We start from the raw sequence: 16,549 nt of genomic DNA on the forward strand, positions 1-16,549 counted from the left end.
TTATCTCCTGGTTTTTATGGATAATTACAAATCCTGGAAAATTATGAACTGGAATTTAAGAGGCATTAATTCAGAGAAAAAATGGATAGCTTTATCCAATAAAATTGAGGAATCAGGCTGTGATATCATTTGCCTCCAAGAAACAAAAAAGAGAGTCCTTTGATCTAGCATACATTAAAAAAATTTGCCCAAAGAAATTCACAAGGTTTGAATTTGTGCCTTCCATGGGGGCTTCTGGTGGTCTGATTATTATTTGGAATGGCTCTCTTTTCAAAGGGGAACTGGCATTTCATAATGAATTTTCTCTCTCTGTGAACTTTCAATGTAATCTATCCAATGATTCCTGGATTTTAACTAATATATATGGACCATGTCAACCTGACAAAAAAGCTGCATTTATTGATTGGTTTGCTAATATTGACATGCCTCAAGACTCTGATTGGATTATTATGGGGGATTTCAATTTCATTAGAAGTCCATCAGATAGAAACAAACCTGGAGGAGATTTAAATGACATGCTGCTTTTTAATGAGGCAATTAGTAACCATGGCATTGTGGAACTACCTCTAAAAGGGAGAAAATTTACTTGGAGTAACATGCAGAAAGATCCCCTGCTTGAAAAGCTAGACTGGTTTTTCACTTCTGCCTCTTGGACCATTTCATACCCTGCAACATTTGCTTATCCTCTTGTGAAACCCACCTCAGATCATGTCCCATGTGTTGTGGTGTTTAATACAAAAATTCCTAAGGCCAAAGTGTTTAGAATTGAAAATCATTGGATGCAACACAGTGAATTCAAACAAATTGTTCAGGCTGCTTGGAACATTCCAGTGAACTACAAGGATAGTGCTAAAAACATCAATGCAAAGTTCAAAAACCTGAGAAGAGGCTTGAAGCTGTGGGCAAAAAATCTTCCCTGTTTAAAGATCTTGATCAACAAAGTAAATGAAGTGATATCTCTGGTGGATACTATGGAAGAATACAGAACCTTGACAGTGCTTGAATGGGATCTTAGATATGTCCTCAAAGCACACCTTCTCACCCTGTTGCAAAATCAAAAATCTTACTGGCAACAAAGAGGAAAAATTAAGTGGGTCAAACTGGGGGATGCAAACACTAGGTTCTTCCACTCAAAAGCCACTATAAACTACAGACACAATTACATATCTATGCTTCAGAATTCAGACCAAGCAGAAATTCATGATCATGAAGGGAAGGCTGCTATTTTATGGCAAGCTTTCAAGGAAAGGATGGGTAATTCTGATAACCCTGATATGCAGTTCAATCTTGAGGGCATTCTGGAATCAAATGTCACTGAAGAAATGAATAATCTTCTACAAGCCCCTTTTTCACATAAGGAAATAGAAGATGTTGTCAAAAATTTGCCAAATGATAAATCACCTGGACCTGATGGTTTCAATAATGAGTTTGTAAAGTGTTGTTGGTCAATTATTGCCCCAGATATCAAAAAACTGATTAGTGACTTCCATGCTGGAAGCATTTCTTTGGAAAGTATCAACTCCTCTTATATTACTCTAGTTCCAAAAACAGAGAACCCTTTGACTCCTGGTGATTTTAGACCCATATCCTTGCTGAACTGTGTCCTTAAGATCATCACCAAACTGTTGGCTAATAGATTACAAGACATTATTCTCTCTCTTGTACACAAAAATCAATATGGATTCCTCAAGAAAAGGTCCATACAAGACTGTCTTGGTTGGGCATTTGAATATCTTTATCAATGTCAAAAATCAAAAGAAGAAATTTTAATCTTGAAGCTGGACTTTGAAAAAGCTTTTGACAAGAATGAACACTCAACAATTCTTCACATCCTCAAAGCAAAAGGATTTGGTGACAAATGGCTACAATGGATATCTATGATCCTCAGTTCTGGGACATCTGCAGTCATGCTGAATGGGGTTCCTGGAAAAAAATTTACTGCAAGAGAGGAGTGAGACAAGGTGACCCTCTATCACCTTTGATTTTTGTCTAGCAGCAGATTTCTTACAATCAGTATTGAACAAAGCTATGGAGATGAATCTCATTACAAGGCCCATTCCTTGTGCATCATGTCCAGATTTTCCTGTGATTCAGTATGCAGATGATACCCTTCTTGTTATGAAAGCAGATGCAAATCAATTACTATGCCTTAAAGCTCTGCTACATTCTTTTGCTGCTTCTACTGGTCTCAAAGTAAACTATTTGAAATCAAATATGATGCCAATTAATATGACTGCAGAAAGGCTGGCACACTTTGCAGCCACTTTAAATTGCAAAATTGGATCACTCCCTTTCACTTACTTAGGGCTTCCTCTTGGCATCACAAAACCATCTCTGGAGTATTTCCTTCCCATGGTTCAAAGAGTTCAAACAAGACTTGGTGGAATTGCAGACTTCCTCAACTATGGAGGAAAGTTACAAATGGTGAAATCAGTTCTAGCTTCTCTCCCAATCTTCTATATGTGCTGCCTGGATGTACCAGTGACAATCAAGGAACAGGTTATTAAATACATGAGGCACTGTCTTTGGAGAAAGAGAAACAATGATGTACAGGCAAAAGGGAATGCTCTTGTCTCTTGGAAAAAAATTTGCAGACCAAAAGAACAAGGAGGTTTGGGAGTTCTTAACTTAGATATTCAGAATAAGACTTTGCTGCTCAAGAACTTGGATAAATTCTTCAATAATCTTGACATTCCTTGGGTGAACCTCATAAGAGATACATATTATGATGAAGACAATCCACCAGGAATTAAAATGGAAGGATCATTCTGGTGGAAATCACATTTGAAGCTCTTTGATACTTATAAAGCTCTAGCAAGATGTAACTTGGGCAATGGAAAAACTGCTTTATTTTGGACAGATTTGTGGGGAGATTATTGCCTTCACCAGAAATTCCCTCATCTTTTCTCATTTGCTAAGAAAATTGATATCTCTGTAAACAAAGTGATGCAAATGGAATTTCTCCAGGACCTATTTCATCTACCCCTCTCCCAACAAGCATTTGTTGAGTTTGAACAGTTGGAAGAATTATGTGATTCTATCCAGTTAAATATGCTTCAATCAGATTCATGGAGCTATATTTGGGGTTCAAACAAGTTTTCTACTGGGCAAGCATACAAGGTTCTGATTGGCACTCAACATACTCCCAAATTTTTCACCTGGTTATGGGAATCTTCCTGTCAGCCAAAACACAAATTCTTTTTCTGGCTACTACTACATGATAGATTAAACACAAGGAATCTTCTGAAGGAGATATGCCCTAGAGGCAATAATAAAGTGGTTATTATTTATATCTTTATGTTTATGATAAATGTTTATATATCATGCTATAATTGTATTAACCGAAACATTGATACATGTGTGATATGTAAACAACAAAGAGTCCCTAGTGTGCCTCTTAACTAGCTTGTTGATTAATAGATGATTAGTTTCATAATCATGAACATTGGATGTTATTAATAACAAGGTTATATCATTGTATGAATGATGTAATGGACACACCCAATTAAGCATAGCATAAGATCACGTCATTAAGTTATTTGCTATAAGCTTTCGATACATAGTTACCTAGTCCTTATGACCATGAGATCATTTAAATCACTTATGCCGGAAAGGTACTTTGATTACACCAAACGCCACTGCGTAAATAGGTGGTTATAAAGGTGGGATTAAGTATCTGGAAAGTATGAGTTGAGGCATATGGATCAACAGTGGGATTTGTCCATCCCGATGACGGATAGATATACTCTGGGCCCTCTCGGTGGAATGTCGTCTAATGTCTTGCAAGCATATGAATGAGTTCATAAGAGACCACATACCACGGTACGAGTAAAGAGTACTTGTCAGGAGACGAGGTTGAACAAGGTATAGAGTGATACCGAAGATCAAACCTCGGACAAGTAAAATATCGCGTGACAAAGAGAATTGGTATCGTATGTGAATGGTTCATTCGATCACTAAAGTCATCGTTGAATATGTGGGAGCCATTATGGATCTCCAGATCCCGCTATTGGTTATTGGTCGGAGTGAGTACTCAACCATGTCCGCATAGTTCGCGAACCGTAGGGTGACACACTTAAAGTTGGATGTTGAAATGGTAGAACTTGAATATGGAATGGAGTTCGAATATTTGTTCGGAGTCCCGGATGATATCCCGGACATCACGAGGAGTTCTGGAATGGTCCGGAGAATAAGATTCATATATAGGATGTCATTTTATGTGAATTAAAATGATGCGGAAGGTTCTATGGAAGGTTCTAGAAGGTTCTAGAAAAGTCCGGAAGAAACCACCAAGGAAGGTGGAGTCCACATGGGACTCCACCTCCATGGCCGGCCAACCCTAGTGGGGGAGGAGTCCCAAGTGGACTCCCCCTTAGGGGGCCGGCCACCCCCCCATATGGAAGGTGGAACTCCCACCTCTAGTGGGAGTCCTAGCTTGGGTAGGTTTCCCCACCATATGGAAGGTTTTTGGTTCGGGTCTTATTCGAAGACTTGGAGACCAACACTTGGGGTTCCACCTATATAATGAGGGGCCAAGGGGAGGGGGCCGGCCACCCAAGAACCACAAGGTGGCCGCACCCCTATAGTGGCCGGCGCCCCCTCTCCCCAAACCCTAGCGGCCTCTCTCCTCCACTAAATCCCGCACGCTTAGCGAAGCTCCGCCGAACTTCTCCACCACCACCGACACCACGCCGTCGTGCTGCCGGATTCAAGAGGAGCTACTACTTCCGCTGCCCGCTGGAACGGGGAGGTGGACGCCGTCTTCATCAACAACCGAACGTGTGACCGAGTACGGAGGTGCTGCCCGTTCGTGGCGCCGGAAGCGATCGTGATCAAGATCTTCTACGCGCTTTTGCAACCGGCAAGTGAACGTCTACCGCAGCAACAAGAGCCTCCTCTTGTAGGCTTTGGAATCTCTTCAAGGGTGAGACTCGATAAACCCCTCGTTGCTACCGTCTTCTAGATAGCATCTTGGCTTGGATTGCGTGTTCGCGGTAGGAAATTTTTTGTTTCCTATGCAACGTTATCCTACAGTGGTATCAGAGCCGTGTCTATGCATAGATGGTTGCACGAGTAGAACACAATGGTTTTGTGGGCGTTGATGCTCTTGTTATCTTTAGTTTGAGTACTTTGCATCTTTGTGGCATAGTGGGATGAAGCGGCCCAGACTAACTTTACATGACCGCGTTCATGAGACTTGTTCCTCGTTCGACATGCAACTTGTATTGCATAAGAGGCTTTGCGGGTGTTTGTCTCTCCTACTATAGTGAAGATTCAACTTACTCTTCTATTGAAAACATTAGTATCAACGTTGTGGTTCATGTTTGTAGGTAGATTAGATCTCTCTCGAAAACCCTAAACCACGTAAAATATGCAAACCAAATTAGAGACGTCTAACTTGTTTTTGCAGGGTTTGGTGATATGATATGGCCATAATGTGATGATGAATATGTATGAGATGATCATTATTGTATTGTGGCAACCGGCGGGAGCCTTATGGTTGTCTTTATATTTCATGTTGAGAGGTATTTCAAAGTAGTTGTAATAGTTGCTACATGAGGTGAACAACCATGAAGACGGTGCCATGGACCTTGACGCTACGCCGATGATGATGGAGATCATGCCCGAAGATGATGGAGATCATGTCCGTGCTTTGGAGATGAAGATCAAAGGCGCAAAGACAAAAGGGCCATATCATATCACATATGAACTGCATGTGATGTTAATCCTTTTATGCATCTTATTTTGCTTACGCGACGGTAGCATTATAAGATGACCCCTCACTAAAATCTCAAGATAATAAAGTGTTCATCCTTAGTAGCACCGTTACCAAGACTTGTCGGTTCGAAGCATCTCGTGTTGATCGGGTGTGATAGAATCAACAAGTACATACAACGGGTGCAAGACAATTTTGCACATGCGGATACTAAGGTGGCCTTGACGAGCCTAGCATGTACAGACATGGTCTCGGAACACGTGATACCGAAAGATAGAGCATGAATCATATGGTTGATATGATGAACACTTTGAGTGTTCACCATTGAAATCACACCTTGTCTCGTGATGATCGGACTTAGGTGCGGTGAATTTGGTTCGTGTGATCACTAAGACAATGCGAGGGATATTGTTTTGAGTGGGAGTTCACCTAGATTTTTAATTATGTTGAATTAAAATTTGAACTCAATTTATCATAAACATAGTCTGAGTAGTATTTTGAATTAATTTTGTAGTACTGGCATCCGTTTACTACTATGCGCTAATCTTGTAATTGAGATAGAAATACTGTTAAAATCTGACAAGATACTTTACGGACTGGTACCGTATTGTTAAAGAATCAAAATATAATTAAGTCCTATTGCAAACTTTTAGCAAACCTCACATTGTTGATTCAAAGAACTATGTACCTAAAGTTATCTTGTCTCCATGAAACTTGAAGTTCAAATCTGTTTGAAAAAGTAAGGAGCTGAAAATTTAGTTTTCAGAAATTATCAAGGTATGAGATATATGTGATATCTAAGACCTTATTGCAAGATGATAGAATATAATTTGGTGAGACTACATAAACTCATAAGTTTTATGGGAATGTATGAAGGTTGAAGACGCCAGACGTCACAATCCTCCAACTATTGGGGCACTAACGATATTCGCATATTCATGAAGTGATTGTCCTTAGTATGCACCATTGCTATGACTCGTAGTTTCGAAACATCACGTGATGATCGGGTGTCATAGATTCTACGTATGCATACAACGGGTGCAAGCCAGATTTGCACATATGAATACCAAGGTTAAACTTTATGAGCCTAGCATCTACAGACATGGTCTCATAAAGTCGTCATGAATTGATGGATAAAATTATGAGTGAAATTATTCATCATATTAAAAGATTACTAATAGTGAAATCCGGAACACTTGTCATATGATGATCAACTTCAAAAATAAGAACCTCAAGATTATTGGTATTTGACCAATAAATCTAGAAGTTATTGATGTTGAAGTGTTTTTCTGAATAATGAGGAAAGCTAAAAGAGAAACTACAAAAGATATTTTGGCAGAAAGAAATAAAAGACTAGAAAGTCTAGCTCAGGTGTATATAAATGATATACATGTTATGGTTGTATTCTTAGTTAGGTCACACAATGAAATTCTTGGGTGTTAGTACTATATTGGTTGGTATGAAGTGTCATACAAAACAACGCAATACAAGAATACAATGGCCTAAGTGACTGACAAGGAATATGATAGGAATGCACGTCTAGAACAAAATAAAGTGTTATTATGTTCGTCGTTGGCATTCTATCTAGCCCTTAGAATTTATAATAAAGAACTTAATAATTGTTATTTTGCTCTGGTCAAATGAAAACAATGAGTTGTTCAAATTATGACATTACTCCATGTACGATGGATAAGTTATTATAAATCTTAATGGTGAAACACACATACATAACACTGACGCTAAAATGCCATAAGGCAAATGATTTGAATTCCACTTATTTGTGGAACTGCCATTTAGGTCATGTTAGAAAGGAACGCATGAAGGAACTCCATGCAAATGGATTTTTGGAGTCATTTGATTTTTGAATCATTTGGCGCTTGCAAATCTTTTCTAAAGAGAATGATTAAAATACCGTTCATAGGCCAAGAGTTGAACGGACAACAAACTTAGTGGAAAAATACATAATGATGTATATGGTTCACTGAGCATAGTTGTGTGCGGGAGATTCTTCTACTTCATGAAAACTTTCAACAATGAATTGAGTATATATATGTGGATATATTCGATAAGGAAGAAGTTTGAAACATTTGAATGGGTTCAAATAAATTTCAGCATGAAGTGGAAATCATCGTAATAGAAAAGTCAAATATCTATGATTGGGTCATGGTGGAAATATTTGAATTACGAGTTTTAGCGAACATCTAAGAGAGTCATGAAATTGTTCTACAACTCACATTTCTTGGAGTATCATAATGATGATATAGTATCCGAGAGATGTATCCAAACCTTGTTGGATCAATGATGAGATAAAATATTGATGCCATTATATTTTGTGGATTATGCTTTAGTGACTACCGCTTTTACACTGTATAGAGCATCATCATGATCCGTTGAAATGACACCATACGAGTTATCGTATGGGTATAAACCCTAATAGTCTTTTCTTTAAATTTTGGTCTAAGAGTTTACAACCAAAATCAGATGAATGTCTTTGTTGGTTATCCCAGAGATTTAATTGGGAATTCTTCCCACGAGACAAAGACAAAAATGTTTGCCAATGTTTCTTATTTCCGAGAAAATTGTTTCTAGTGAAGTATTTGAGTGGGAGGACAATATAATTAGATAAGGTTTATGAACCTGAGCATAATGATCAAAGTAGCGCAGCATCGGAATTGGTTTCGGAAGCGGCCACGACGATCATGGATCCCATGACTACAAAGTGTTTTAGCCATGGAGATCGAAGTACATATTGAACCTTGTAGGTATGGTTTACTTTGTGATCAAATAAATGATTTGTGGACAAAGGATTGATTTTGAAACAATGATAAACCAACTACAAACAAAGAAGTTATGATGGGCCCTGACTCCGTTAAAAATGGCTACACGCCATGAAATCCAAAATAGATGAATACTTTTTGAAAGTAAATGGATCTATAAAATTGATGGACTTGGATGGAATATCCTTGAAGAAGCTCGACTTGTTGAAAAATTGTTTACAACAAAATTCAAAGAGTTGACTACGATAAGATTATATCTTCCGTAGCAATGCTTATAGTCTATGTGGATTATTCTAGTAATCACTACATATTTCTTTTATGAGATATGCTAGTAGGATGGCAAAATACACTACTTAACAGAAGTGTGTATTAAAGGTGTATACAAGATACAACCAATTGATTTGCTAGTCCGTAAAATACTAGATAGGTATACGAACTTCAATTGGATGAAGTGAGTATCACGGAGTTGGAATCTTCACCAGATGAAATAGTCAAAGAGTTTTTGATTTCATCAGAGACGATGAAGAGACTTGCATTTGCAAGAAATTAAGTGGGAGCGCTGAGACATATTTATAATACTTATGTAGATGACATATAGTTGGTTATAAATGAAGTAATTATATACTTGATTAAAAGGTTTCATTGAGAAATTAACTTCAATGAAAGGATATAGGTAGAAACAAATTTTGTGTCAAAGATCTATAAAGATAGATTAAAACACATAATATGTTTAAGTCAAAGTACATAGAATAGATATTGAAATAGTTCAATATAGAAAATATTCTTGTCATGTTAAGTTTTAACAAGACTTGAGTGTATATGACACTCAATGAGTAAAAACACATGAGTGATTATAGATCACGAATAATATGTACACAATCAGATGTCATGTGCTATAAAGTGTTATGAGCATATACCAGAATGATTCATATGATGATCATTGGACGACAGTAAGAGTATCCTTGAGTACTTTAGAAAAAACCAAGGATATATATATAGTTTTGCATGGGAAATGACAAACAAATCACTGTAAGATGTTGCACCGATATTTGTTTTGTCACATATGAAAATAAAATTTCAATCTCAAATTAGACTAAGTGTTGTTTAAAAGGTAGCACGATGAGCTAGAAGTTGTCTATGCTAGATTTAGAAGAGTTCTAAATATTATGACGGATTCTACAAAAGAAGGCAGAATATGTCATTGTTTTGACAATGACAAAGGATGTTAAAGTCAAGAGGTTCTTTGAGAACTTGGTGTAGTTCCGACAGAGTCAGAACTTTGAAGCTATATTGTGTGTGACAATATTAGTGACATATTTCAGACCGCGGAATTAAGGTTCCACCAGAAGACCAAACATATTTAATGCCGCCTCATTTGGAAATGAGTAATGCGATTGAGACGCAAATGAATTACAAAATACATACGTTTCTGAGCATGTCAGATCCGTTGACTAAAACCTCTCCCGTGACCAAAACATGATAAAACACCAGAAGGCCAAGGTGTTATATCTTTACAAATGTAAACTAGATTATTGACTCTAGTGCAAGTGGGAGACTGAAGGAGATATGCCCTAGAGGTAATAATAAAGTGGTTATTATTTATATCTTTATGTTTATGATAAATGTTTATATATCATGCTATAATTGTATTAACCGAAACATTGATACATGTGTGATATGTAAACAACAAAGAGTCCCTAGTGTGCCTCTTAACTAGCTTGTTGATTAATGGATGATTAGTTTCATAATCATGAACATTGGATGTTATTAATAACAAGGTTATATCATTGTATGAATGATGTAATGGACACACCCAATTAAGCATAGCATAAGATCACGTCATTAAGTTATTTGCTATAAGCTTTCGATACATAGTTACCTAGTCCTTATGACCATGAGATCATGTAAATCACTTATGCCAGAAAGGTACTTTGATTACACCAAACACCACTGCGTAAATGGGTGGTTATAAAGGTGGGATTAAGTATCTGGAAAGTATGAGTTGAGGCATATGGATCAACAGTGGGATTTGTCCATCCCGATGACGGATAGATATACTCTGGGCCCTCTCGGTGGAATGTCGTCTAATGTCTTGCAAGCATATGAATGAGTTCATAAGAGACCACATACCACGGTACGAGTAAAGAGTACTTGTCAGGAGACGAGGTTGAACAAGGTATAGAGTGATACCGAAGATCAAACCTCGGACAAGTAAAATATCGCGTGACAAAGGGAATTGGTATCGTATGTGAATGGTTCATTCGATCACTAAAGTCATCGTTGAATATGTGGGAGCCATTATGGATCTCCAGATCCCGCTATTGGTTATTGGTCGGAGTGAGTACTCAACCATGTCCGCATAGTTCACGAACCGTAGGGTGACACACTTAAAGTTGGATGTTGAAATGGTAGAACTTGAATATGAAATGGAGTTCGAATATTTGTTCGGAGTCCCGGATGAGATCCCGGACATCACGAGGAGTTCCGGAATGGTCCGGAGAATAAGATTCATATATAGGATGTCACTTTATGTGAATTAAAATGATGCGGAAGGTTCTAGAAGGTTCTAGAAAAGTCTGGAAGAAACCACCAAGGAAGGTGGAGTCCACATGGGACTCCACCTCCATGGCCGGCCAACCCTAGTGGGGGAGGAGTCCCAAGTGGACTCCCCCTTAGGGGGCCGGCCACCCCCCCATATGGAAGGTGGAACTCCCACCTCTAGTGGGAGTCCTAGCTTGGGTAGGTTTCCCCACCATATGGAAGGTTTTTGGTTCGGGTCTTATTCGAAGACTTGGAGACCAACACTTGGGGTTCCACCTATATAATGAGGGGCCAAGGGGAGGGGGGCGGCCACCCAAGAACCACAAGGTGGCCGCACCCCTATAGTGGCCGGCGCCCCCTCTCCCCAAACCCTAGCGGCCTCTCTCCTCCACTAAATCCCGCACGCTTAGCGAAGCTCCGCCGGACTTCTCCACCACCACCGACACCACGCCGTCGTGCTGTCGGATTCAAGAGGAGCTACTACTTCCGCTGCCCGCTGGAACGGGGAGGTGCACGTCGTCTTCATCAACAATCGAACGTGTGACCGAGTACGGAGGTGCTGCCCGTTCGTGGCGCCGGAAGCGATCGTGATCAAGATCTTCTACGCGCTTTTGCAAGCGGCAAGTGAACGTCTACCGCAGCAACAAGAGCCTCCTCTTGTAGGCTTTGGAATCTCTTCAAGGGTGAGACTCGATAAACCCCTCGTTGCTACCGTCTTCTAGATAGCATCTTGGCTTGGATTGCGTGTTCGCGGTAGGAAATTTTTTGTTTTCTATGCAACGTTATCCTACATCTTCTCCGGAGGAAAAACTGCAATTTACAAACTTACAACTGTGCAACTCTACAATGTAGTCAAGAAGAAAATTTAGGTCATCTTTTCTGGAGTTTCCCATTTGCACAGCAATGCTGGTCATCTATCTGCCCTCTTATTTCAAACCAACAATCTATCATGGAAGCTCTATATGGTATCAAGGACAAGCTGAATTTACCTTTTGCAGTGGAAATCATTATTATCGCCTCATGGTCCATTTGGATAATCAGAAACAGGAAAAATTTTTAAGGACAAACACCAACTTTACAAGCCTGGAAGGCGGTTTTCAAACAAGAGATCTACTTGCTTTCTTTCAGAATGAAGAAAAAATGGGAGAATCCTTTCAAGACTTGGCTTCATAGCTTCATGAGCTTTTAGAGTTCTCTTTTCTTTTCTTCTCGTTTTCTTTTTCTTTCTTTCTTTCTTTTTCTTTCCTTTGTACAACTTGTACATCTGTAACCTTTTTTTTATAAATAAAAATTGCAGTGGGGTTTTTTCCCCACTGTTGACCCTTCAAAAAAGTCTCATGAACGCGGTCATGTAAAGTTAGTCCGGGCCGCTTCATCCCACTATGCCACAAAGATGCAAAGTACTCAAACTAAAGATAACAAAAGCATCAACGCCCACAAAACCATTGTGTTCTACTCGTGCAACCATCTATGCATAGACACGGCTCTGATACCACTGTATGGATTCGTAGCATAGAAAACAAAAATTTTCCTACCGCGAGAACGCAATCCAAGCCAAGATGCAATCTAGAAGACGGGAGCAACGAGGGGATGATCGAGACTCACCCTTGAAGATTTCCAAAGCCTATAAGAGTAGGCTCTTATTGCTGCGGTAGACGATCACTTGCCGCTTGCAAAAGCGCGTAGAAGATCTTGATCACGGTGCCACAATCGGGCAGCACCTCCGTACTCGGTCACACGTTCGGTGTTGATGATGACGTCCTTCTCCCCGTTCCAGCGGGCAGCGGAAGTAGTAGATCCTCCTCGGAATCCCGGCAGCACGACGGCGTGGTGGCGGTGGTGGTGGAGAACTCCGGCAGGGCTTCGCCTATGCGCTGCGGGAGTTGTATGTGGAGGAGGGGAGGCTAGGGTTTGGGGAGAGGGGGGTATGGGCGCCGGCCTCAAGGGGGCAGGGGTGGTGCGGCCAAGCCATGGGCAGCCCCTCCCTCTCCTCCTCATTATATAGGTGGAACCCCAAGGGTTTGCCCAAAGTCTTCGAATAAGACCCCAACAGAAAAACTGCCTTATGGACGAAACCTAGAGGGACAGGGACTCTCCCCTTTCCCTCTTTTCTTGGCCGGCCAAGGAGGTGGAGTCCACCATGGACTCCACCCTCCCACTTGGTTGGCTGGTTAGGGTTTGTGGAGTCCCTTCGGGACTCCTCCTTCCATAGTGATTTATTCCGGATAATTTCTAGAAACCACCTTCCATAAATGCACCGGATCATTTCCAAACTTGGAAAGTGACTTCCTATATATGAATCTTATTCTCCGGACCATTCCGGAACTCCTCGTGATGTCCTGGATCCCATCCGAGACTCCGAACAAAACTTTGAACTCCATTCCATATTCCATATCTACTTAAACGACATCAAACCTTAAGTGTGTCACCCTACGGTTCGCGAACTATGCAGACATGGTTGAGACTTCTCTCCGACCAATAACCAATAGCGGGATCTGGAGATCCATAATGGCTCCCACATATTCAACGATGACTTAGTGATTGAATGAACCATTCACATACGATACCAATTCCCTTTGTCACGCGATATTTTACTTGTCCGAGGTTTGATCATCGGTATCACTCTATACCTTGTTCAACCTCGTCTCCTGACAAGTACTCTTTACTCATACCGTGGTATGTGGTCTCTTATGAACTTATTCATATGCTTGCAAGACATTAGACGACATTCCACCGAGAGGGCCCAGAGTATATCTATCCGTCATCGGGATGGACAAATCCCACTGTTGATCCATATGCCTCAACTCATACTTTCCGGATACTTAATCCCACCTTTATAACCACCCATTTACGCAGTGGCGTTTGATGTAATCAAAGTACCTTTCTGGTATAAGTGATTTACATGATCTCATGGTCATAAGGACTAGGTAACTATGTATCGAAAGCTTATAGCAAATAACTTAATGACGTGATCTTATGCTACGCTTAATTGGGTGTGTCCATTACATCATTCATACAATGATATAACCTTGTTATTAATAACATCCAATGTTCATGATTATGAAACTAATCATCCATTAATCAACAAGCTAGTTAAGAGGCATACTAGGGACTCTTTGTTGTTTACATATCACACATGTATCAATGTTTCGGTTAATACAATTATAGCATGGTATATAAACATTTATCATAAACATAAAGATATATAATAACCACTATTATTTTTGCCTCTTGGGCATATCTCCAACATGTTCGAACTCAGAATTTTCCTAATTACATGTGGGTCGCAACTAGATTTTACCAGTTGAATGTGGGTCGTAACTGAGAGTTGCATGTGGGTCGCAAATGAGACTTTTGAAAGTGCATGGAGCCCCCATGTGTGGTTTTGGTAATTAATGACAATCCCTATGGACTAATGTTTGCATTGAGTTATATTTGTAGGAGTTGTCCATAGGCAATGCTTGAACCATAGGTTTGCAATAAGAAGCTAATGAAGAAGATCAAGTGTCAAGTATGTCTTGAAGATGAAGATGAAGTGAGCCCTCAAGTTCTTCAAGACATCAACATGATGAAGAATGAAGAAATAAAGTGCAAGTTCAAGATGAGCCAACTTGAAGAGGTCATATGCTTGAAGCTTGCCATCCTTATGGTGATCATGGATATGTGAAGACACGCCGAAGAAGTAGCTCTCCCATAGTGGAGTATGGGGAAGCATTTCGCATGACTTCATTTAGCAAGCACAATCAAGAAATGCGTTCCATCTTGTTGCGGTCAAGACCATCATCATCAAGCTCAAGTGGAATGCGCAAGGTTAAGGTTAGCTATTGGTAGGGTTTCTTTCTCACCGGTCTCATGGTGTAGTTGGAGACCGATTTCTAGTTTAGTTGCCGTACTATCAAGAGGGCTCTCAAGTGAGTAACTAGATCGTATCCTTCGGAGAGCTCTAACCTTTGCATCCTTGCATCACCTTTCTTGGTTGTTATTTGGATCTTATCCATGTGATGTTTTAGAGCTTGTGCTTACTCTCATGACAAGCTCTAGTTCATCGAAAACGGATTTTGCATAGATCACTTGTTGCGTTTTCGTGTTTGGTGATTTTCTCGGTTTCTCATGTTGAGGTATTGCACCTCTAAAAATAATAGAAAATCACCCCCCACTGATTTCCATATTTCCACATTTTGTTGAGTAGCTCTTGTCATCCTCTTTCCAACAAAATTGTTTCACTTAAGTCCGAGTTTCCTAACTCAATTTATTGCATTTTCGAGGTTGGAGGTTTTACCGATATGTCTTTTGCTCCTGGCGGAACTTTCGGCCTCTACTGGCGGAAGTTCCGCCCAGATGCTCCTGACAACAGCATCTCCGCGCCTCTCTCGTTGTAACTCGGCGGAAGTAGGCTGGAAGTTCCGGCCAGCGGAACTTCCGCCCTACTTCCGGCCAAGTTCCGGAAACATCGTTTTTGCTCGCAGATGGTTCCAGTATGGTTTTCGCGCTATTCCGGAAGTAGGCCGGAACTTGGCCGGAACTTCCGCCCTAGTTCCGCCCACACTCAGTCCATCAGCTGCACATGTGCGAAGGGGTCCAGCTGGAACTTCCGGCCCCTGTGGCCCGAACTTCCGGTGTTATACAGAAACGTGCATAATGGTCAGATCTGGAGCATCTTCTCATATAAATAGCTTTCTTCCCCATTGGAACAAGTGCTTCTTCTACTCTCTCTCTCCTCCATTGTTGATCTTGAGAAGCTTGCCATATCTCTCTATCCCTCCATGATTCTTGCCCCCTTTTGAGAGAAAAGAGAGAGGAGATCTAGATCCACACTTTGACCAAACCAAATCATCTCTTTGTGAGTGAATCTTTGGGATCTAGATCTTGGAGAATTTTGTGTTCTCCTTTTTGTTCTTCCTCTCTTATTCCCTCAATAGCTTTTGTAGCTTTGTTGGAATTTGAGAGAGAAGGAGTTGAGCATCTTTGTGGTGTTTTTGCCATTGCATTTGGTGCATAGGTTTGAGTTCTCCACGGTGATTCGTGGTGGTGAAAACAAGAAGGTTGTTACTATTGGGTTCTTGGAACCCTAGACGGATTCTAGGCCTTTGTGGCGATTTGTTGGGAGCCTCGAATTAAGTTGTGGATGTGTGCCCCAATCTTTGTGTAAGTTCCGGTTTCCGCCTCGAAGAAAATCCCTTAGTGGAACCGTGACCTAGGCCTTTGTGGCGAGGGTCACCGGAGAATAAGGTGAGGCGCCTTCGTGACGTTCGGTGTGTGGTGTGAGTACCGCATCTTGGGGTGAGGCCTTTGTGGCGTTGGTGTGCATCGAGCAACCACACCTCAAGGTGAGCCTCTTGTGGCGTTCGGGAGCACTAAGCCACCGCACCTCTCCAACGGAGATTATCACTCGCAAGAGTGTGAACTTCGGGATAAATCTTTGTCTCCCGCGTGCCTCGGTTATCTCTATACCCGAGCTATTTACTTATGCACTTTACCTTGTGATAGCCATAGTGCTTGAAGTTATATATATATC

General features: G+C 40.6%; 1 protein-coding gene across 1 annotated transcript; it reads left to right on the forward strand.

Annotated features, from left to right (window-relative positions):
• The first annotated feature begins 596 nt into the window (after nucleotides 1-596).
• On the forward strand, nucleotides 597-1,955 carry LOC139839227 (uncharacterized). Its single transcript, XM_071829277.1, has one exon. The coding sequence runs from the start codon at nucleotides 597-599 to the stop codon at nucleotides 1,953-1,955; it is 1,359 nt and encodes a 452-aa protein (XP_071685378.1).
• Nucleotides 1,956-16,549: the final 14,594 nt, after the last annotated feature.

This window comes from Lolium perenne, chromosome 4 (genome assembly GCF_019359855.2).
Source record: "Lolium perenne isolate Kyuss_39 chromosome 4, Kyuss_2.0, whole genome shotgun sequence".
NCBI lineage: Eukaryota > Viridiplantae > Streptophyta > Magnoliopsida > Poales > Poaceae > Lolium > Lolium perenne.